Below are 24,614 nucleotides of genomic sequence, written 5' to 3'. Positions count from 1 at the left end.
TTACCAGGTACATTATTTGATTTATCTTCCTTAATTTTATTATGAATTTTGGTTTAATGTACGAGAATTAAAGGCAACAAATCAATCTTATATATGATGTAGGTGGTGGAAAGATTTGGATTTTGTAAACAAATATCCATATTGAAGAGACAAATTGGTTGAGTGCTATTTTTGGATATTAGGAGTGTATTTTGAGCCAAAGTATAGTCGTGCGAGAAAAATGCTGACAAAAGTAATTCAGATTGACAGCGTCATTGATGACACTTTTGATGCTTATGCAAACGAACTTGTGCCTTTCACTGATGCAATCCAGAGGTAATTAATTGTAAATCCTGTTGTTATTGTGTGACGTAAAAGTTTGCTTTTAGGTCTGATACAAATCCTGATTTTTCGATGGGACATTACTTCGATCGATTCATTACCTCCATTTATGAGACCTATTTATCAATCCCTTCTAGATGTTTACAGTGAAATGGAGGAAATACTGGCCAACGAATGTAAATCAGACCGCATATATTATGCAAAATATGAGGTAATATTGCTTGACTAACCCATATATAAATCAGTTCAGTTAAATTGAAGAAATAAAAACTTTTATGACAAGGAATATCTTTCATACCAAAAGAAGAAGATATTTATTTTCTAGCTTAATTACTTTGTATTTAATTTCCATTTTAGATGAAGAAGCTGCAGGTGAGAACCTTTATGAGGGATGCCCAATGGTTGGATGCTGGCTATACTCCGAATTATGAGGAGTATATGAAGAATGCACTTGTAAGCTGTGGCTATATGATGACAGCAACAACCTCCTTGATCGGTATAGACGAATTTATATCTAGAGAGACTTTTGAATGGATGAAATGAGCCTTTGATAGTTCGATCTATCTCAGTAATTAACGGATAACGTGTGATATGACTGGACATGAAGTAAGTACAACAACAAATATCTATTTATTTTGTTTCCCAGGATCACACTTCTAATTTTGTAATAAAAATTGTACTGAAGATATTTCATGTAGGTTGAACAACAAAGAGCACATATACCTTCAATTATTGAATGCTACATGAAAAAATATGGAGCTTCAAAGGAAGAGACATACATTGAGTTTCAGAAGGAAATCACGAATGCATGGAAAGATATAAACAACACATTAATATTCCGTCCTACTGAAGTACCAATGTTTGTCCTCGAACGAATTTTAAATTGTGCACGCGTGATGGACACTCTATACCAAGAGGGAGATGGATACACAAACTCCAGAGGAAATGTCAAGAGCATGATTAACTTGTTGTTGGTTGAATCTATCGATGTGTGATCATGATAATGACGCAGATGAACTTTTGATCAAGTATTAATTTGGAGCAAAATAAGGGATTTGAATGGAAGTTTATGCAATTGATATTACATGAAACCATTGATTCATTTTACGAATGTCTGAGAGCAAGTTAGCAGTTTTCAACCAACTTGATAATAAATGTTTTTTTGTTTATAAATAATGGCACGAATGGATTATTTGTGTCACAGCAGTGGCATGGGTGAGCTCAACTTTTAACAGATGGCATAAATAAGTCTTTTCTCAAAGTTGGACATGAATGGGTCACTTGTCTCAATGGCAGTGACATAGGTAAACAAACAGTTACCATGCATTCTCATTCTCGAGCTACATTGGTGAATCGTCTCTCCGCATCTTATCACTAATCAAATTACATATTCCAATTATTTGTATACTGAATTTAGAACCATATGTGAAAAGAGTATACTAGCTTTCCCATGATATGGCAAACAGAGTATACTCTCTCTGTTTCTCTTTGCTGGCTCGCCTTTATTGCATCCTTTTCAGAACGTGCACTCCATAGTTTATTGATAACTGTTCATTAAAATGAGAGCAATAACCTAACAAATAAGACATGTTACATTACACTGACAAAAGAATCATCAATAAAACAAAAGCAAATTAATATGGAGTAGCTCAGGAATTCTTCAAAGAACTCTTAGAACAGTTGCATCAAGAAATCAATCTCCTCCTGCTCAAAATCAAATTATTATGCCTAAACAATGGAAACAGAAAAAGATCATATAGATAGATACAAGATGCAACTTCATAGGTGCAAATGTTTTCACGGACAATGTTCTATTGAAAAATTACAGAAACAACCTCTTTAATCATCTTCATGAAGTAGGAATAAGATTTGTGTACACCCTATCCTCGTCAGACTCTACCTGTGGGATGCTCTTGTTGTTGCTGTTTTATTGAAAATTAATCATTTTATAATTTATTTATTTTATCGTGTTTGGTAAGTAAACAATAATTATTGTCCCAAAAACATCTATATGCAATCTAGAAATTGGTAAGTTATATCTAGCCTCTGCCCCTTGACGAGAAAAAAACTATCATTTCTGAAACTTTTTTCCGTTTCTACTCCCACTAAAAAAGTCATTTTCTTGATTCTGAAGAAACTATTTGCAAGGTCAATTTAACGAAAGGCGCACCTTGGAACGGGTACAGTTTTCATGAGTAGAGAAAGCAAAAGCAGTGATAACTTGTATTCCAAGTTTGGAAGAAATGTTGCAAATATTCTTGAGATTAGGATTTAGGAGTAAGAAATTTGTGACCCTCTTCCACTGGTAAACCTCTAGACTTAGCCCATCTCCTGTTGTCATCCATTATTATAGCTACAGGTATTAGCTCTGAATATCATGAATTATTTTGATATATAGGACAGCAAGGCTCAGTGAGTATGAATTAAACAAAGCTATATAAAGGCCACTCAAAAATTATCCTGGGATTAACTCTTCTTATCCATTATATTGAACGACCCCTTAATATATACTTCATTTCCTATCCCTATGACATAAGATAATATTTATAAGGTTGATCTTATTTTTCTCTTAATAATTTTATAGCCTTAAGATAATTTATTTGATAGGAAATAGACTTTCTGAAAGCACTTATGTGAGTGTGTAATGGTGTGGTCATCTTTTATGAAAGACTTGGGTCATCTTTCTAGAACACTCATAGATTCAAGGCGTGTGTGCATTACCATAAAAATAATATGTTAGTATAGCAGTATTTGCATAATATCAAGGATATAGTATGTATTGTCGGGTCTCAACTTATGTTCATTTTATTGAAGAATACTTCACTTTTTGGATATTTGTTGTTGCCTCATTTCACTATGTGTCAACTCAACTTGAAATATATATATTGACTAGATTCACTGCACGTGCGTTGCATGTGTAGGTTAAGTCCTGAGATCCCTATACACGATATATTTTATATTTTATGTATATTTTAGGCTTTCAACATATCAATATGCATTTAATATTGCACTACATCATACTAAGTAAATGGCCAATCTATTTGCCTTCTTGCTTGTTCGGCATGTAGTGACGAACGTCGTATTCTTAAATTGTTATTAGGCAATTTGTTAGTAAGTAATTGTGCACGAATTAACAGTTTGTCCTCTTAGTTATGTCGTGTCATGAAGTGTATGCTCCCTTTTAATATTTGAAATTCAGTGTACCCTGTATTTGAATAACTTTATATACACAAAAGTAATGTCTACTGTGGTAGCTGTCTATTGTTTTTCATATCGTCTCCTCTTCCACCAAAACTAAGAATTCTTCCAATATAATTTTCATTAGCAACTTGTGTGGTGTATGTTTTTTCTTGTTTGATTTCTTACAATTTTGGTATTAATCAAATCTCACCTAATACTTTCTTGTAGACAGTATTTTCTTGTGTATGTCCCGGTGTATCAATCTGGTTGTTCAGTCATGACCTGCACTTTTTTTGTTGACATAGATATTCCTCTAGATAGTGCAACATATAGTTTGCCATGCGAGAAAGCATGTTGTGGTAGGTATACTCCTACATTTGATATCGTTTGACCTTTAGCTTTATTTATCATCATTGCAAAAACATAGACATATTGGAAATTGTTTCCAAATAAATTTGAAAGGGTATTGTTGTTTTTCTGCATATATGACATTCTCGTCAAAGCCTCTACAAATCAACCATGCCCCATTGCATAAGCCATTTGAAGGGTCCAGTTTTCTCAGCAGCATGATGGGAGCATTTTCTTTCAAAACTAACCTAATGTATAAAATTAAAAGAATCATCAATTGTTATGTATATGTAATCGTGCAATTGTTTTCTTCTCTTTTGTGCTATGAAGTATCACAATAAGATAACTGTAAAAGTTAGGATGTATTAGACAACGTACCTATGCGGCGGAGTCCATTGGTTATTAAGGTGTTTAGGTATAAATACAGTTCATATCTTTACTGAGGTCGATTCTATGTAGTCTTGCACGCTGCAGCCTAGTAAATATTTAGCCTCTTCAAATAGTATTTGGTAGTTAAATTTCAGTCGTCATGTGGGATGGAGCTTGATGACTACCATTGGGAGATTAGAGTGACAATGTTAATTCTATTCGTTATTATTTATTAGTACCATTGATGAGGGTGGCAAATGGTCGAAATCGGCATGATTAGGCAAGGATTTGTTACATAAAGGAGGGTATCATTAAGATGTAAAGTGCATCTAAAGTAAGGTTAGAAGTAACATATATATGTAAAGTATGTGTTTAAAATTGGCAGGAGATTGTATGTGAGCAGGTTAACCAATAATAGGTTGTATAAGTAATGCTTCATGGTGAAGAAAAAAAGTTGATTAGTGGTGTAAAGTATGTGTTTACAATTGCCAGGGGATTGTATGCAAGCAGGTGAACTAATAAATATATAATTGCATTAATAAAAATACTTATCTCATAAAATTAGCTATCAAATAAATAATAAAAATTAAACTAATACAAACTTCAACTGGCGTTATAGAAAGTCATATGAACTTTTCTTCGTCTAAAATACTGAAATATTAAGAAATAATAAATAAGTAAAACAAAACGGCAATGTTTATATAGTAATAACTATTTTGAAGCAAACTTCCTGAGAGTCTAAATCACATAAGTAACAATGATAAATAAATTCATTCTTTTGTCTTGAGCATCAAAAACCAATCGTGACAATTCTCTAGATTTTGGAAAAAGATATTCAAAAGCATATATCTACATCACAAGAGAAATTGTTAACAAAAACAAATGAATTTAGACTACATTATGTTAACTTCATATATTGGAACATTACATACTAATGTATATATTAAGCAAAAAAATAATTATTATATCATAAAAATTATATTATTTTCCTCAAGTACTCGAGGTTATGGAATATACCCTCTTAGGATAGAACGACTTACTTCATCAGAATAATGGTACCTCATATTATTCTAAATTTCGAACTCACTCAACGACAATAAATCACACAAAAAAATTTAAAATGCAAGAAGAAGAAGAAGAAGAAGAGTAGAAGATTAGAAAAAATGTGGTTGAAAAATGAGAGGAAGTCCATCTATTTATAGTCAACAAAGAGTAGTATGAACAAAAAAAAATTGTGTCTTATCTGAAAAATCATGACCTTTCCGAGAAGTCACAACACTTTGGAATATTATAGTAATTTAACATTCAAGCTAGGAGTTCATGCTTTAAGGTAATATAGATATAGATATTTAAGTACATGTTTTTATTTTTTTGCTCCCAAAAATTATTCCTATTCTTTATTTTTGCACTAGTCTTGGATTGTGGATATTTTTTTAATTAATGCAAAGGATAATAACATTTTATAATTAATCTACGTAAACATTCTTAAGTTGTAAATATATATATATATATATATATATATATATATATATATATATATATATATATATATATAATAGGAAGATTACCTCTTTATAAATGGTTCACATTTATTCAAGTGCCCCTTTATTAATTTGTAACTTTAGAATGAGAAGATATGAATTCATGAGAAACTTAAAAGTTACTTTGCATTATGACAATTTGTAGAATAATATTTCATTACATTAATTTTACTTTAACTTTTACATTCTTACGATAAATGAAAAACATAAATGATACGTCTATTTAAGAAACATCATTTGTGGGCTTAACATAGAGAAGAGAAATAAATTAAAAGCCTTTCTTTCATCAATTTGTGCCCTCCAAACTTCCAGCCACTAGTGCACTGTTTGAAAAAAACTGTAAAACTTTGGACCTTAACGATTTGCACTGAAATCGGGCCGAAACTTTGTAATATTTCATTACAATTATTTATATGCTGAATTTAGATTCATTTGTGAAACAAGTACACTAGTAGCTTTCTCATGATATGGCAAACAGAGTGTACTCTCTCACTGCTTGCTCGCCATTATCGGACCCTTTTCAGAACTTGCGCTAGATGTTCAGCTTTGGACGTTGGTAAGAAGCTTCATGCTTCCATCGTCACCACAGGTCTTGTAACTTGTCAAAATACATTTCTCCGTAATGCTATTCTCAACGTGTATGCAGCGTGTGGGTCTGTTCTCTATGCACGTAAGGTGTTTGATGAAATTCCTCTTTCATACAAAGACACTGTCGACTGGACAACATTAATGGGGTGCTATGCTCGCGGGGGATTCCCTCTTGATGGCCTCAACTTGTTTGTTCATATGAGGAAGAGTGATGTTTTGATTGATGAGTATACTATGGTGGTTGTATTCCTTGCAAGCGCCAAAATGGGGTGTGAACAGTTTGGCATTCAGGGACATGGTTGTATGGTAAAAATGGGTTTTAGTTCGAGTATTAAAGCGTGTAATGCTGTAATGGATATGTATGTGAAGTGTGGGTTAATTGATAAAACAAGAAGGATTTTTAGTGAGATGGGAGAAAAGAGTGTTGTTTCTTGGACTGTGGTTTTGGGGGGAGTGGTGAAGTGGGAAGGTTTTGAAAATGCAAGGTTGTTGTTCGATAAGATGCCTGAGAGGAATGAAGTAGCTTGGACAGTAATGATTGCAGCGTATATTGAGAATGGTTTAACGAAGGAAGCTTTTGGGCTTCTACGTGAAATGTTGTTTGAATCTGGATTTGAGTTGAATTTTGTAACATTGAGTTCATTATTATCAGCTTGTGCACAGTCGGGGAATGTTTTGGTGGGTAAATGGGTACACGTGTATGCTTTGAAGATGATAGAACATGAAATAGATATAGTTGTGGCAACAACCTTGATTAATATGTATGCTAAGTGTGGCAGGATTGATGATGCTTTTCGAGTTTTCCTTGTGATGCCTCGAAGGAATGTGATTACATGGAATGCTATGCTTAGTGGACTGGCAATGCAGGGAAAGGGAGATATGGTGTTGGATTTGTTTGGTCAGATGATTAGAGAGGTCAAACCGGATGATGTAACATTTACAGCTATATTAAGTGCTTGTAGTCACTCAGGTTTGGTTGATCAAGGTCGACATCTTTTCTATAGCCTTGAATCGACGTATGGAATAAAGCCTTCTATAGAGCACTATTCTTGTGTTGTGGATCTTTTGGGTCGGGCAGGACACCTTGAAGAAGCAGAATCCATAATAAGGAGAATGACGATTCCCCCCAATGAAGTTGTGTTGGGATCACTATTAGGCTCCTGCAGTTTCCATAAGAACCTCGAGCTGGGGGAGTGCCTAATTAAAGAGCTGGTCCAAATGTATCCTAATAATACCGAGTATCATGTTTTGCTTTCAAATATGTACTCTTTAGCTGGAAGAAATGACAAGGCAAATTCTATTCGAGTAGTTCTCAGAAGCAGAGGTGTCAGAAAAGTTCCTGGCATTAGTTCTATTTATGTTGGTGGTCAAATCCATTGCTTCAGTGCAGGGGATAAATTGCATCCGCAAAGTGAAGAGATATATATGATGTTGGATGAGATGATTCGAAAAATAAGATTGGCTGGTTATGCACCAGACACAACCTGCGAAAAGTTTTCAGGATCTAATGATGGAGATTATTATGGTTACGACCAGGAGGAAAAGGAACAGGCTTTGTTCTCTCACAGCGAGAAGCTGGCTGTTTGTTTTGGACTCATAAGTACACAAGCTGGCATGCCTCTTTACATTTTCAAGAATTTAAGGATATGCCAAGATTGTCATTCAGCCATGAAGGTTGTTTCCAAAGTTTACAATAGAGAAATTGTAATTAGAGATCGTAATCGCTTTCACCGTTTCAAGCTGGGTTCATGCTCTTGTTTTGACTATTGGTGACAAAACCCAAAGTGCTACATGAAAGCCTAAAACCTATGAATAGTTTGTTAATTCAAAATCATGTATGAAAATTCTAGTTGTGGTTGATTGGGCCCTTTGAGGGACTTTTGAGTGAGGTGTAGAATGGGAAATTCTGAGAGAGGAATTATAGGATAGATAAACATATTCCTCCAGTGGGAAATGAAAATACAAGCATATACAGTGAGAATAGAGCGACAGATTCAGAAAATCTTAATGGTTCGTCTAACCGAATACTGAGATGTATGCTGGTCATAATGGCTCTGCGACTCTAATGTTTAATGGAATCAGCAAGAAAGTGCAAAGCTCAATAAAGAACGTCAGTAGTATAGATGAGTTAGAATGTAATGCTGAGTCACTGTCACAGAGGAGGAATATTGAGGTCTCCCCACCTTCTGCTGGTGCTGTATAAATGGAGTCAAGAAGGTAACATAATTTTCCTTGGCCTTCACTCATCCTAGAACCCGGCAGCTGATGCTTTTATGGAAATCCACACCAAAAACTGTACTGATGTTGAAGACGCTGGGGAACAAACTCACAGAAGAAGCTAAAGAGGTTCTTCACACAATTCTCATTAATTTAGTTGATTTTTTACCGTGTGATTTTCATCTACTACTGATGCTGGAAGCCTCTCTTCATTCTTCACTTCTTTCACACAATTCTCATTAAAATTACACAGAAGGTGGAATTATGCTTATCATAAATAGAAAAGATAGTAGATCTTAGTGCTAGTATCCAAGTCTGTAATTTGCATAGCATGCACGGTGATCTGGGGCTGTAGCTACGGGTAATTGTTGAACATCGATTGTTTTGAATTAATGTTGGTTATCACTTTAAATTACTTTTGTGTTCTTGTTTTAGTATTTCTTGACTAGCCATCATAGAGATAAATCTCTTGTCTATTCTTAAACTCGGGAGACGCTAAGATAGATTGACCAAAGGATACAGAAAGCTTGATCTTCCATTAAATTGAGTTGATTTGTGTTTAGGAGTGACGCCGGGACGAACACCTAGCTTGGTTACGAAACATGATGAAATATAAATGCTCGCCAATTAGGACTGTCTATCCCCGCTCAACGATGTAGTTAGACAACTAATTGGAGTAGGCGATTAGAGGTCGGGAGACCATAATCATAAAATCAATCCTGTAAATCAGTAATTTGATAACCATAGTTAGTTCATGCATGAGATGTGATACATGAAATCTATACATGTTGCAACCCTGGAATTTTCCAAATCACTGTAAGTAATTTTATTATTTCATTCCTGCATTCTTAGTATTTAAATAAAAATCAAATTCTTTTGGTACTTTTAAATAAACTAGATTCACTACACGTGTGTTGCACGTGTAGATCAAGTCATGAGATCCCTATACACGAGATATTTTATCTTTTTATGTATATTTTAGGCTTTCAACATATACATATGTATTTAATATTGCACTACGTCATACTAAGTGAATGGCCAATCTATTTGCCTTTTATTGCTTGTTGGGCATGTATTGACGAACGTCGTATTCTTAAATTGTTCTTAGGCAATTTGTTAGTAAGTAATTGTGCATGAATTAACAATTTGTCCTCTTAGTTATGTCGTGTCATGAATTGTATGTTCCTTTTTATTAGTTGTAATTCAGTGTACCCTGTATTTGAATAACTTTATATACACCAAAGTAATGTCTTATGTGGTAGCTGTCTGGTGTTTTTCATATCATCTCCTCTTCCACCAAACCTAAGAATTCGTCCAACATTAGAACTATATGTTGCCTTTTGTTTTTTCTTGTTTGATTTCTTACAATTTTGGTATTAATCAAATTTCACCAAATACTTTCTTGTAGACAGTATTTCTTGTGCATCTCTCGGTGCATCAATCTGGTTGTTTAGTCATAACTTGCACTTTTTTTGTTGGCATAGATATTCCTCTAGATAGTGCAACGTATAGTTTACCATGCGAGAAAGCATGTTGTGGTAGGTATACTCCTACATTTGACATCGTTTGACATTTAGCTTTATTTATCATCATTGCAAAAACATAGAAGTATTGGAAATTTTTTGCGAATAAATTTGAAAGGGTATCCTTAGCTTCATTTTCGTGGGGGGAGGGAGGGTGATAGTTGTATTGTTGGAGTAAACACATGGTTTGTGGCATATTGACCTGTTTTTTTTTCTGCGTGTATGACATTCTCGCCAGAGCCTCTACAAATCAACCATGTCCCATTGCATAAGCCATTTGATGGGTCCAGTTTTCTTAGCAGCATGATGGACGCATTTTCTTTCAAAACTAACCTAATGCATAAATTTACAGAATCATCAATTGTTATGTATATGTAATCGGGTAATTCTTTTTTTTTCTTTTGTGCTATGAACTGTAAAAATTAGGACGAATTAGACAATGTACCTATGCGGCGAAGTCCAATGGGCGTTAAGGTGTTTAGGTATAAATATAGTTCATATCTTTATTGAGGTCGATTCTATGTAGTATTGCACACTACAGCCTAGTAAATAATTAGCCGCCTCAATTAGTATAGCTCGAGCACGTTGTTTCCACCATGCACTTCAAGTCGTAAGCAGTATCTGTTTAAAAAGGGGAGTTATTTAAAAGTAAAAGTTAATTTGTTTTCTAATTAGTAAATATAGAATGGAGTTTTTACTAAGTCTAACCTCATTTCATATTCTACATTCTCATTGTCGCAATTGTTACAAGATACAATATGTTCTATGACTTTCACTTTTTTTGCTGCACTTTTTGCAAGACGAATACCACGGCTCATCTTTGTGATTATATTTCTGATATTAAAATGGTTATTATTTTTAGAGAGTAGAAGTATAGGATAGTATGTACTTGTGAATAAGATAGCAATCAATCCATAATATATATATATATATATATATATATATATATATATATATATATATATCAACGAAACTTCTATGGCTCTTCTCATATCCTTACTTGGTGTTACCATAAAATCTTTATTTTCGGCCTTTACCATTTCACGCCTGTATTTTCTATGAGATTAGTTAACTGTATCACCAATTTTGAGTGAGATGTGCTCGGTGCAAAGTTTTTGGGAACTTAGGAATTTTAGTATGTAATAACCCAACAATGATAATAGAACAATTGTGTCATGTTATAGAAACTTTAAAAGTAACCTGCCTACAATGCAAAAGTATAGTATGTACATTAGTTGTGACAATCGGGTTTAATAACATTGTAGAACATATGTGTGATTAATGTAATGTACCAGGTCCGTGGTTTTTTGAAACTATGGATTGATCAAGACGCTACGTATGGAAATAGTAGATATTTCAAAAGTGCCTAGTGTGACGAGAGCTTGTTTCAAATTTGAAACAACAACTATACTCAGTTTATTATAAAAACATAAAGTAGTATGGCCAATACTTTTATAGATTGAGATTCTAACGTCACATAAGCCAAGTATAGGTTTATCATCTTTCATCTTTTCTAGAAAAACACCGTCATTTTCTGCAAAATCTTCTCATAAAGTAACAGTTGTATGCTCCATGTTGGGTTATCAAGTAAAAGCGAAATGTCAATACTTCACCATATCTCTATATTGGTGGTAGATTAAGAATCTTCAAAACATACTGCTCATTTGCAACAAGTATCTCCTGTCTCTTGCTATATTCTTTTTGAATGAGGGGATTCATTGAAACTAAAACACAAATCAAATTTTAGAATAGGTAATGTAAATTAGTGATAGCGATTACGTAATGCAACATGAAATTAAATAACAAATTATTTGGGTGGATAGTTACCTAGAATAGCACCATTAGGTAATTTATCGACATGATCTAATGATACAAAGCCAACAGAGAATGTGTGTGTTGAAACCTCAATGTCAGCCGCCTTTATGATTGTGTTATCTGTAAATGCCAATTAAACTTCTTTATGTATGGAATAGTAGTTGGGGTTGACGCGATCTAAGCGTCCTTTAGCAATGTAGTAACTCTTATTTTGTTTCAAGGAGTCCTTCCATATTTCGATATGTTTATTAAATAGTGTTGCTTGAATTTTTATACCTATTATTGTGCAAAGGGGTGGGGATATAAGTACAATAAACATGAACAATAAAATAATGAGGTAAGTAAAAATGTCAATGTTATTACCTCTTCGTTAACTAATATTATTGTTCTGAAAGTCCCTTCATGCCTTGAATTCTTGTAAGGTATTATTGAACCCCTTCAAATAACTAAGACTCTCATCACCGAATTGACGGACTGTTTTTGTATCTTGTTTATCGATACATTCCATTGTGCTAGTTCAATTTCAGTTGACATGTGGATTGGAGCTTGATGACTACCATTGAGTGACAATATTAATTCTTGGCGTTATTGTGTATTAGTACCATTGATGAGGGCAGCAAATGGTCGAAATCTGCATGATTAAGCAGGGATTTGATGCATAAAAGAGGGTATCATTAATATGTAAAGTGCGGCTAAACTAAGGTTAGAAGTAACATATAAATATAAAGTTGTTTAAATTGCGAGGGGATTGTATGTGAGCAGGTGAATCAATATTAGGCTATATAAGTAATGCTTCACGGGGAAGAAACAAAGTTGATTAGTGGTGTAAAGTACATGTTTACAATTTTCAGGGGACTGTATGCAAGCAGGTGAACTAATAAATATATATTTGCATTAATAAAAATATTTATCTCATAAAATTAGCAATTAAATAAATAATAAAAATTAAACTAATACAAACTTCAACTGGCCTTATTACAAGTCATATGAACTTTTTTTCGTCTAAAATACAGAAATATTAAGATATAGTAAATAAGTAAAACAAAAGGGAAATGTTTATATAGTAATAACTATTTTGAAGAAAAATTCCTGAGAGTCTAAATCACATAAGTAGCATTGATAAATAAAGTCATTATTTTGTCTTGAGCATCAAAAACAAATCGTGACAATTCTCTAAATTTTGGAAAAAGATATTCAGAATCATATATCTACATCACAAGAGAAATTGTTAACAAAAACAAATGAATTTAGACTACATCATGCTAACTTCATATATTGGAACATTACATACTAATGTATATATTAAGCAAAAAAATAAGTATTATATCATAAAAATTATATTATTTTTCTCAAGTACTTGAGGTTATGAAATATACCTTCTTAGGATAAACGACTTACTTCATTAGAATAGTGGTACCTCATATTCTGCTAAACTTCGAACTCACTAAACGACAATAAATCATACAAAAAAATTTAAAATGCAAGAAGAAGAAGAAAAGCAGAAGATTAGAAAAAAAATGTGGTTGAAAAATGAGAGGAAATCCCTCTATTTATAGTCAACAAAGGATAGTATGAATAAATATTTTTTGTGTCTTATCTGAAAAATCATGACCTTTCCGAGAAGTCACAACATTTTGAAAAAGATACAACTTTTTTAAAAAGTCACAACTTAACTCTTTGGAAAAGTCACAACTCATCGAAAAATCACAACCCTTTGAAAAAAGTCACAACTTATTGAAAAAGTCACAAGTCATCGAAAAAGTCACAACCTAAGCTAGGGATATTATAGTAATTTAACATTCAAGTTAGGAGTTCATGCTTTTAAGGTAATATAGATATAGATAATTAAATTAGTATAATTTAGTAAATAGTTAATTGACAAGTCCTTTGGATTCGTAATCCGGTTCTTTTAAGAGCCACTATATTACTTGTGCGACCACGTACACTTGCGTGCGCAATTGGGAGCAACACACAGAGTATCATAGTGATAAATATCCTCTTCCTTTTTGTCGAATCTTTACTACCATTAGCCAAGGAAGGGAGGAAAAAAAATTCTGTCCATCATCAAGTACAATAGGGAGGAAAATCTAGAATTTTTATCATTTTCCATGTTTTCCACTGCTTGTGTCATATTTTTCCATTTTGGCTAAAACATTCCATTTCCTACTGAGACATAATTTTTTTTGCTTCCCTACTAAACTAGATGAAAGTTAAAAAAAAATGCTAGCAATGCTGGTGTTTATCTTCATATGTATAACTAGCATTGCTATCAGTTCTTTTTTCCCCTTTCATTTTGTAAGTTAGCCATAATCCTGATTTATGGGAACCAATATGGAAATGTTCAAAGCCTTTTTAAAATGAATCAAACTGTGAACAATTGAAGATAGTAAATATGCTCGCACTTTTTTCTTATCTCATATGGTAGTGTAAATAAGTGCTACTTTGGAATCACGGAGAGGAATTGATTGCATAAAGTTGTGATTAAACAGGATAAATTGCATATTTGTGTATTCATTGGATCATTTTGGTTTGTGATTGTATTGAGGACATAGAATAAGCTCCAGACATGAACTTTTCAAACCAAAAAAAAAAAAAAGAGAAGAAAAAAATCAGTTCTAGATTTGACAGTGATGTCATTTGAAAGTGATGTGCAAATATGGGTAATTCTCTAGCCTATTGAGATTTGTCTGTCCATTATTTCATTTTGAAAATCTTACACTTCAGTTTGATGAACTTAGGTTGAAGTCTTGTAAGTCTGAAAAATATAATAGTATATCATGTTAACTTGTTTATAAGCAATTATTCTCTGGCATTCATTCATATTCTCAAGTCTTAAAACCCTCTTAACAAACAGAAGTTGTAAGAGGATATTTTACCCCCGAAGGTTGTTTCTTTCTTGTATTTCACTTGCTTCAAACCATCAATTTGGCTGATACATTTTGAGAGGATATTGCAGATCACGAAATACTAACACACATACATACAATAAGAGAATTAGGAAATAACAAAAGGAGTTTCAATATGTGTGTCCACCAAAACGTCTGTGTCTTTGCTGAAAGGAAAGTATGGCCTCCTTGAAAGGTTCTTCTCCAAAATCAGGAAACAGCGTCTTTGTAAAGTACAATTCAGAGTAAGCGAGCTGCCACAATAAGAAGTTACTGAGCCTCTGTTCTCCCCCAGTTCTTATGACTAAATCAGGTGTTTTAGCACACTTGGTAGCGAGTTCTTGCTCAAATAATTTGTTGTTGATATCCTCTAAATTTATAAGACCATCCTTCACTTTACTGGCAATGCTCTTGGTTGCTTGTAACATGTCATATTTTCCTCCATAGTTTAGTGCCATCGTAAGATGAAGTCCTTCATTGCCTTTGGTCGCCTCTTCTGTTAACTCTATGCCTTTCTGTAATTTTATCGGAAGTTTGGATCTACCTCCAATAACAGACACACGTACTCCACCAAACCTGTGTTAGTTTAAACTAATGAGAAAATTGAAATTTCTATCTCATATATACAAGTAAGTACCTCATAAATTCTTCAAAGAACTGTTCAAACAGTTTCATCAAAAAATCAACCTCCTCCTGCACAAAGTGCAAATTGTTACTAGCTAGCCACACAAATTAAATACTTAATAATAGTTTTAAACTCGGCTACTCCACATAAATTGGGGCAAAGGAAGTAGTATACCTTAGAACGATTCCAGTTTTCAGTAGAGAAAGCAAAAGCAGTGATAACTTGTATTCCAAGTTTGGTAGAAACATTACAAATATTCTTAAGATTAGGAGTAAGAAATTTGTGACCCTCTTGCACAGGTAATCCTCTTGCTTTAGCCCATCTTCTGTTCCCATCCATTATTATAGCGACGTGTTTAGGGGTAAATTCTGGATGAACTAATTGATCATCATGCCTCAAACTCTTGGAGAAATGGCCATACCTAAATATATCTGATGATTTCGTCGATAGAAGACGACGATCCAAATTACATGATACTGGGAAGAACTGGGCTTGGGGGAGTACTAACAAAGAACTCATTTAATTTTCACTAAACTTTGTTTGTTCATGGGTGTTGGCGGGCACAGATGCACCAAATAAATAGGCATATATATGATGTGAGTTACACGCACTGTTTCAATTTATACGACACATTTAAAAAAATATATTGTTAATCTATCTAATAGAAAATGTCATATTTTTATAATTGAAAACAGTTTTATTTCAAAATATGTTTATAAAGTTATCGCATTATAGATTGCATTAAAATTAACAACACAATTCAAGAGGGTATAAAAGCCGATTGATCAATATTTAAAAGATATTTTGATCAACCAATATTTTGATCAAACACTTTTGGCACTCTTAAATAAATAATTAGACTAGTATATATAATTTAGTAAATAGTTAATTGACAAGTCATTTGGTTCAATAATCCAATTCTTTTAAGAGCCACTATACCACGTACACTTGCGTGTGCAATTGGAGCAACACACAGAGTATCATAGTGAGAAATATCCTCTTCCTTTTTGCTTGTTGAATCTTTACTACCATTAACCAAGGAAGGGAGGAAAAAATTCTGTCCATCATCAATTACAATAGGGAGGAAAATCTAGAATTTTTATCATTTTCCATGTTTCCCACTGCTTGTTTTATATTTTTCCATTTTGGCTAAAATATTCCATTTCCTGCTGAGACATAATTTTTTTTGCTTCCCTACTAAACTACATGAAAGTTATAAAAAAAAACCAGCAATGCTGGTGTTTATGCCAAATCTTCATATGTATAAGTAGCATTGCTATCAATTCTTTTTTCCCCTTTTCTTTTGTAAGTTAGCCATAATCCTGATTTATGGGAACCAATACGGAAATGTTCAAAGCCTTTTTAAAATGAATCAAACTGTGAACAATTGAAGATAGTAAATATGCTCGTACTTTTCTCTTATCTCATGTGGTAGTGTAAATAAGTGCTACTTTGGAATCATGGAGAGGAAGGATTGCATAAAGATAAATTGCATATTTGTGTATTCATTGGATCATTTTGGTTCGTGATTGCATTGAGGACATATTGCAATAAGCTCCAGACTTCACTTATTTTTCTAAAATATATTTCTTAGAAAACATTTTTCATAAAACACATTTTCCTTCGTACCAAACCCATCATACGTCAGATTGAAATGAAAGGTTCTAACTGAAAGAGAAATGAATATGACCATGTGCTTCAATTTTTGACAACTCAACAAGATTTTTTATTTTTTTGATAACCGAGAAATCCGTCTGTGACCCGCCCTTTGGACCAATCACAGCCTTCTAAACTCGGTGGATAATGGGACCACCCCTCTACTCTTCTCCACTTGAATACCGGGCTTCGCTTTGCATGGTGTGGGGCTTGAACCTGCGACCTAAGCCACAAATCTTCCACCTTTTGCCACTTGAGCTAGGCCTTGGGGGCTGAAAAGTTCTAAGTGAAAGAGAAATGAATATGACCATGTGATTCAATTTTTGACAAATCAATAAGGTATTTTTTTTATAACAGAGAAATTCGTCTGTGACCCGCCTTTTGGACCAATCACACCATTCTAAACTCGGTGGATAATGGGCCCACCCCTCTACCTTTCTCCACTTAAATACCGGGCTTCACTTTGCATGGTATGCGATTTGAACCTGCGACCTAAGCCACAAATCCTCCACCTTTTGCCCCTTGAGCTAGGCCTTAATTGGGGGTTGAAAGGTTCAAAGTGAAAGAGAAATGAATATGACCATGTGCTTCAATTTTTGACAACACAACAAGATATTATTTTTTTTGATAACTGAGAAATCCGCCTGTGACCCGCCCTTTGGACCAATCACAGCCTTCTAAACTCGATGGATAATGGGACCACCCCTCTACCCTTCTCCACTTAAATACCGGGTTTCGCTTGCATGGTGTGGGCTTGAACCTGCGACCTAAGCCGCAAATCCTCCACCTTTTGCCACTTGAGCTTGGCCTTGGGGGCTGAAAGGTTCTAAGTGAAAGAGAAAATGAATATGACCATGTGCTTCAATTTTTGACAAATTAATAAGATATTTTTTTTATAACCGAGAAATACATTTGTGACCTGCCTTTTGGACCAATCACACCATTCTAAACTCGGTGGATAATGGGCCTAGCCCTCTACCCTTCTCCACTTAAATACCGGGCTTCACTTTGCATGGTATGGGGTTTGAACCGGCGACCTAAGCCACAAATCCTCCACCTTTTGCCACTTGAGCTAGGCCTTAATTGGGGGTTGAAAGGTTCAAAGTGAAAGAGAAATGAATATGACCATGTGCTTCAATTTTTGACAACACAACAAGATATTATTTTTTTTGATAACTGAGAAATCCGTCTGTGACCCGCCCTTTGGAACAATCACAGCCTTCTAAACTCGATGGATAATGGGACCACCCCTCTACCCTTCTCCACTTAAATACCAGATTTCGCTTGCATGGTGTGGGGCTTGAACCTGCGACCTAAGCCACAAATCCTCCATCTTTTGCCACTTGAGCTAGGCCTTGGGGGCTGAAAGGTTCTAAGTGAAAGAAAAAATGAATATGACCATGTGCTTCAATTTTTGACAAATCAATAAGATATTTATTTTTATAATCGAGAAATCCATCTGTGACCCACTTTTTGGACCAATCACAGCCTTCTAATCTCGGTGGATAATGGGCCCACCCCTCTACCCCTCTCAACTTAAATATCGGGCTTCGCTTTGCATGTTATGGGGCTTGAACCTGCGACATAAGCCACAAATCCTCCACCTTTTGCCAATTGAGCTAGGCCTTGGGGCTGAAAGGTTCTAAGTGAAAGTGAAATGAATATGACCATGTGCTTCAATTTTTGACAACTCAACAAGATACTTTTTTTTTTATAACTGAGAAATTCGTCTATGACGCGCCCTGTGGACCTATCAAAGACTTCTAAATTCGGTGGATAATGGGACCACCCATCTACTCTTCTCCACTTAAATACCGGGCTTCACTTTGCATGGTGTGGGGATTGAACCTGCGACCTAAGCCACAAATCCTCCACATTTTGCCACTTGAGCTATGCCTTGGGGGATGAAAGGTTCTAAGTGAAATAGAAATGAATATGACCATGTGCTTCAATTTTTGACAAATCAATAAGATTTTTTTTATAACCGAGAAATCCATTTGTGACCCGTATTTTGGACCAATCACAGCCTTCTAAACTCGGTGGATAATGGGCCCACCCCTCTACCCTTCTCCGCTTAAATACCGGGCTTCACTTTGCATGGTATGGGGCTTGAACCTGCGACCTAAGCCACAAATCCTCCATCTTTTGCCACTTGAGCTAGGTCTTGGGGGCAGAAAGGTTCTAAGTGAAAGACAAATGAATATGACCATGTGCTTCAATTTTTGACAAAAACAAGATATTTTTTTTTGATAACCTAGAAATCCGTCTGTGACCCGCCCTTTGGACCAATCACAGCCTTCTAAATCGGTGGATAATGGGACCACCCCTCTACCCTTCTCCACTTAAATACCGGGCTTCGCTTTGCATGGCGTGAGACTTGAACTTGCGACCTAAGCCACAAAATCCTCCACCTTTTGCCACTTGGGCTAGGCCTTGGGGGCTGAACGGTTCTAAGTGAAAGAGAAATGAATATGACCATGTGCTTCAATTTTTGACAAATCAACAAGACATTTTCTTTTAAGAACCGAGAAATCCATCTGTGACCGACCTTTTGGACCAATCACAGCCTTCTAAACTCGGTGGATAATGGGCCCACCCCTCTACCCTTTTCCACTTAAATACTGGGCTTCTCTTTGCATGGTATGGGGCTTGAACCTGGGACCTAAGCCACAAATTCTCCACCCTTTTCCACTTGAGCTAGGCCTTGGGGAAAGAGGAATGAATATGACCATGTGCTTCAATTTTTGACAACTCAACAAGATAATTTAGATCTCCTTAATTTGTTGTATTATCTCTAACTTTAGTTGGACCACGGAATAAAAAATTAAAACCACACATTCATATATTCTCTAATATCACACATAAATAACCTCAATTGATATTATTATTTATTATTTAAATAAATTAATAATAATTTCAATACATGGCGTTTACGTGTGATAAGAGACTAAACAAATGTGTACGTGCAGAAACTCAACCAGAATTTAGAACTTTTTTAGTTCAAACTTACCATCAAACTTATAATCAGACATATATTTAATAAATATCCTAATACAAATACATAATAAAAAGAAAAATTATTGAGTCCGTCTAAATTTTAAGAGCTATATTTGTCAATATGTTTAACGTATACAATTCTATAATCTTAGGGGTCGTTTGGTTACTGTATAAAAAACATCTTATTCATGTATAAAAAGTTACATTAGTTTTACTGTGTTTGGTAGAAGTTTTGTATTAGGTATAAAAGTCAGCATAACTTATACCATGTTTGGTTGGTAAGAATTTAAATGTTGTATAAAAGTTATTCATGTATTAATTTATGCGGTGTTTGGTTGCATTATTTGTAGTCCTACATAATTAATACCAACATAACTTATGAGGAAATCTATGTATAAAGTTATGCAGGGTAGAAGGTGGAATAAGTTATGTGGGTATTAGTTATACATGTATTAAAATGATAGATTACATATTTACCCTATTAATTTATTTTTTATTTTTTAATTGGAAACTTTACTGTTTCCTATATACGTTTGTTGTTTTTATTCTTTTTATATATAGATCATTTTCATTTCTTTTAATTTATTTTATTTAATTAGAAACTTTACTGTTTTCCTATCTACATTTGTTGTTTTTATTTCTTTTTATTTATAGACTATTTTCATTTTTTATATATATTTACCGTTTTTATTTATTTATGCAAATATAAATATTTTTTTAATATTAGAGATTTGATTGTATATTTTTTGACGGTACATATGCTAATCAAATATTAGCATTATGCTGGAGTTGTTCTATCAGTTTAGGATTTTTTTTGTATCCAAATTAGATTATTTCTAGTTGTTTTTGTTTTGACTATTTTGTTGACCGACTTGGTCACTCTTGGACCTTATTTGGACACATTTTTATTTGATGAATAAATGGACATGGTCCAATGTTGATTAAAAAAAATTTAAAAATATTAGCATTGTATATTATTCAATATATTCCACATTTTATTAACATGTATTATTATTTTGTAAATAATATATATTAATAATTTACTACAAGTTTAATATAATAGTTAATAATTCATGTATTGTAATCTCTACATAACTAATATCCACATAGCTAATACCCGTATAATTAAACCCTGCATAACTAATACATGCATAACTAATACCTGCATAACTAAACCCTGCATAATTAATACCTGCATAACTAATACCTGCATAACTAAACCCTGTATAACTAATACCTGCATAACTCTAAACAGTAATCAAACGACCCCTTAGTGCAATACATTTAGATCTGACGATTATGGGACAACTCTTTTAGAATGTTTTACACTAAAAGAGGAGCAAATGAGAGAGAGAGAAAAAATTAATTACAACCCCTTTATATAAATTCTAAATAGTCAAACCTATAAAGTTACGAACTTCACAATATTATAAGGGATAATTTTCCAACCTTACAAGATTAATGAGTTTTCTGAAACCTTCTAAAAATGTGGCATAATTAAAATTCACAGAAATCGAGACACAAAGCAACTGAAGATATAAGAGGCCGACATTTTATTAACCACTCAAGAGTTTGAAGTGCCTGTCACATGTTTTTCGGACACTTTGAGTGTTGCTAAATGACCACAACTATGTGGCCCAAAAATGACCACAAATATAAAAGGGAAAAAAACACTTTTGGTGGACGGTGAAGTTTTATTGATAAATCATGAAATTTTTTTAATTTATAATATGTTGACCAAGTCGAATTGTTGATTAATAAAGTCGGATTAATATTTTAAATAAAAAATATATAATTTAAATAAAGTCCAAATTATATTTGGGCAAATCTTTTAAGTTGACAAGATGAGCCCAACTCACATTCTTCAAGTCCCAAGATCCTCTAAATTACTTGAATCAAAATACCCTAAAACCCTTGCTCACGCCTATATAAAGGGGTCTTCATAAGATCAGAACACACAAACAAAAATACATAGATAATCAATGCGCTTCAATGGTGATCCGCAAGTCTTTCACATACAAATAAGTCTTTGCTCCAAGTGATGAGCCACAAGTATTTCATCAAGTCAAGAACAATTGTGAAAAAAAGAATCAGGGGATTACATATCTTTTCTTACAGATTTCATAAAGATTGTAACATTTGCACAAATTCAAATTCAAATATTATTGTTTGGTTGCTATTTTCCTTTCTTGTTTGTTGTATTTTAGGATAGCACCAAAACCTGGTTATCACATGTACAGGGCGCCAATGTATTAATACAAAATTGAAAGATAAGTACAAGTCTCAATGTCTTTGTATCTTGAATAGAACAAAACATAATGTAAGGAACAAGAGGGCCTGCCGGAAAGACTAGTAGTTACCTCTCAGTGTATACTCAGCCTCGGAAATAGATGAAAGAGAAATGTCACACAGATCTGGACTCGAAACCTACATAGTGTAGTAGCTAGGAGTGAGTACCAAAACAACACGGTACTCAACAAATAAACCACTAAAACAAGGTAAAACTAACTAGAAAACGAAAAACTCCTTTCACCCCAATAACACTCGTCGAAAATAACCTCGATATCAATAACACTCGTCGGTAATGACCTCGACATCAATAATACTCATTGGCAATGACCTCAACATCAATAACATTTGCGGGAAATACCCCAACATCAATCACAATAACATCTCACAGTGTTATAGAACCAATGCAAATAGTCTTGTTCACGCAATAATGAAGAGATGACAATTTCAAGCAATTCACATCCACACAATACTATTGAGTATCACATCAATCAGCGAATCAATATCAACACTCAAGAAAATTCACAATGCAAACACTAGGGGTGTACAAAACCGAACTGAAAACTGAACCAAATCGCAAATCAAGAAAAAAAATCCGACTAGTGGTTGGTTCGACTTGGTTTGGTATTGGAAAAAAAAATACCCGACTATATTTGGTTTGGTTTGGTTTTAACTAAAAAAAACCAACATGATACCCAACAACCCGACATTATATATATAATTTTAAAATTTTTATTTTATACATAAATACTTTGATATTATTTTTAAATATTTCATATACTTTTTCATAATTTTTATCTTTTAATATATTATTTCAAGTTTGAAACTTAGAATTCTGAATGGTTCAATAAAGATTAAAAAAGCTTAAATCAAAATCAAATTAATACTAATGCAAAATGAAAATCAATTTAACCCTAAGAATGACAATAATATTGAATATTTGTTCTTTGGTTTTACATTGGTTTAGACAATTCAAATACATAATCTAATTTTAATTTCATTTAATATTTAGTCATGTAACAAATACTTATTAAACTTATTTTAGCATGATTTAATACTTTTATATTATGATCATTTTCATTATGACTTGTTAATTTGCAAATTTTTTTTACGTGATTTCATTATTATTATTTTCTTATTGGATATTTTAGTGTCATTACTCATATCATATTTGTGTTATTTTCTTAAAAAAACACCTTAGATAATTGTATTTTGGTAGGACCAAAGAAATATTTGAAGTACAAGTAAATTATATGTTTGTATGAATACTTTACTGGAAAAACTCGAAAATCCGAAAAACTCGAAAAAATCCGAAAAAACCCGAGGTTGAAAAACACGAGTTTTATTGGTTTGGTTTGGTTTATAGATTTAAAAATCCGACACAAATGGTTTGGTTTGATATTTGAAAACACGAACCAACCCGCTCATGTACACCCCTAGCAAACACCATTATCAACATGTTGTCTTTTTTTCATTAACCCGCCTTTATCATTATGGTTATTCAATTTGTGCAATTTAACCCATCACCTTATTTTCATTACTCCCAACACATATAAGAAAGAGAGTTCAAGATTCCACAAGTTTTAACAAGATTTAGAAGTTCACTTGCCTCAATTCAAATAAAAGTCAATTCAAGACTTGAGCCTTTCCTTTCCAAACAATATCCAAAGTCACAAAATTTAATTCAATCAAGTAATCACAATTAGATTTCGGAAATACAACACCCATAGCATACACTTTGAAAAATGGGTCAATTCAGCTTAAAAATTCAATTCCAAAAATGAGGTTTGAACCCAAAATCTTTACCTGAAAATCATGTCACCCAAGGCATTTGAAACTCATTGGTGAAAATCATTTCAAAAAAGGAATTAAAATCTGTTCAAAATCACCATTTTATTTTACTTTACAACTCAAGTTCTTGAAAAACATTGTCATTTGCCAATCAAAATTTCAAATTTTGGTGTTAAAATCCATGAATGATAAAATGGAATTGAAATTTTAGGGTCACAAAAGCTTACCCAAATGATTAGCACAAGAGATCTCTTCAAAATTACCTCCAAGGATTTTTCATAACTCAAAATGGGAAAAAATGGGGTAAAACCCCATAATGGCACACCAAAAACCCTTTTTGAAGTCGCTTAAGCTAACCCTGAGAAATATTCGGCCTTCGCTTTCACAGACTGGCCTTCACTTTCGCGAACTGGCATCCCTAATGTGAAGATCGGGATCGTGAACAAGCCTTCACTTCTGCGAAGGTCTG

The 24,614-nt window shown here is 33.6% G+C and overlaps 3 protein-coding genes across 3 annotated transcripts; 2 read left to right on the top strand and 1 right to left on the bottom strand.

Moving 5' to 3' along the window:
- Positions 1-220: 220 nt before the first annotated feature.
- On the top strand, positions 221-1,316 carry LOC125837975 (sesquiterpene synthase 9-like). The gene is made up of 4 exons (XM_049517042.1): positions 221-315; positions 469-532; positions 679-774; positions 1,020-1,316. Exons 1-4 carry the CDS (start codon positions 221-223, stop codon positions 1,314-1,316), a joined length of 552 nt encoding a protein of 183 aa, XP_049372999.1.
- Positions 1,317-6,164: 4,848 nt separating this feature from the next.
- On the top strand, positions 6,165-8,305 carry LOC125838046 (pentatricopeptide repeat-containing protein At5g15340, mitochondrial). The gene has a single exon (XM_049517103.1). The coding sequence runs from the start codon at positions 6,222-6,224 to the stop codon at positions 8,118-8,120; it is 1,899 nt and encodes a 632-aa protein (XP_049373060.1). The 5' UTR covers positions 6,165-6,221; the 3' UTR covers positions 8,121-8,305.
- Positions 8,306-14,918: 6,613 nt separating this feature from the next.
- Positions 14,919-15,931, bottom strand: LOC125837974 ((2Z,6Z)-farnesyl diphosphate synthase CPT6, chloroplastic-like). Its single transcript, XM_049517041.1, has 3 exons — positions 15,587-15,931; positions 15,425-15,480; positions 14,919-15,363 (listed from the first exon to the last, which is right to left on the bottom strand). Exons 1-3 carry the CDS (start codon positions 15,929-15,931, stop codon positions 14,919-14,921), a joined length of 846 nt encoding a protein of 281 aa, XP_049372998.1.
- Positions 15,932-24,614: the final 8,683 nt, after the last annotated feature.

This window comes from Solanum verrucosum, unplaced genomic scaffold (assembly GCF_900185275.1).
Source record: "Solanum verrucosum unplaced genomic scaffold, falcon-dt-bn FXZP01000079.1, whole genome shotgun sequence".
In the NCBI taxonomy this organism is placed as follows: domain Eukaryota; kingdom Viridiplantae; phylum Streptophyta; class Magnoliopsida; order Solanales; family Solanaceae; genus Solanum; species Solanum verrucosum.
The sequence above is the reverse complement of the archived record's forward strand: the minus strand, read 5'-3'. Positions and strand labels throughout refer to the sequence as shown.

Bases quoted from the DNA above. Each gene is read 5' to 3' on its own strand.
- LOC125838046 (XM_049517103.1), top strand. From the start codon at position 6,222: ATGATATGGCAAACAGAGTGTACTCTCTCACTGCTTGCTCGCCATTAT.
- LOC125837975 (XM_049517042.1), top strand. From the start codon at position 221: ATGCTGACAAAAGTAATTCAGATTGACAGCGTCATTGATGACACTTTT. The intron at 316-468 runs GTAATTAATTGT...AGATGTTTACAG, and splicing joins TTCACTGATGCAATCCAGAG to TGAAATGGAGGAAATACTGG. The intron at 533-678 runs GTAATATTGCTT...TTTCCATTTTAG, and splicing joins TATATTATGCAAAATATGAG to ATGAAGAAGCTGCAGGTGAG.
- LOC125837974 (XM_049517041.1), bottom strand. From the start codon at position 15,931: ATGAGTTCTTTGTTAGTACTCCCCCAAGCCCAGTTCTTCCCAGTATCA. The intron at 15,481-15,586 runs GTATACTACTTC...CACTTTGTGCAG, and splicing joins AAAACTGGAATCGTTCTAAG to GAGGAGGTTGATTTTTTGAT. The intron at 15,364-15,424 runs GTACTTACTTGT...AAACTAACACAG, and splicing joins TTCTTTGAAGAATTTATGAG to GTTTGGTGGAGTACGTGTGT.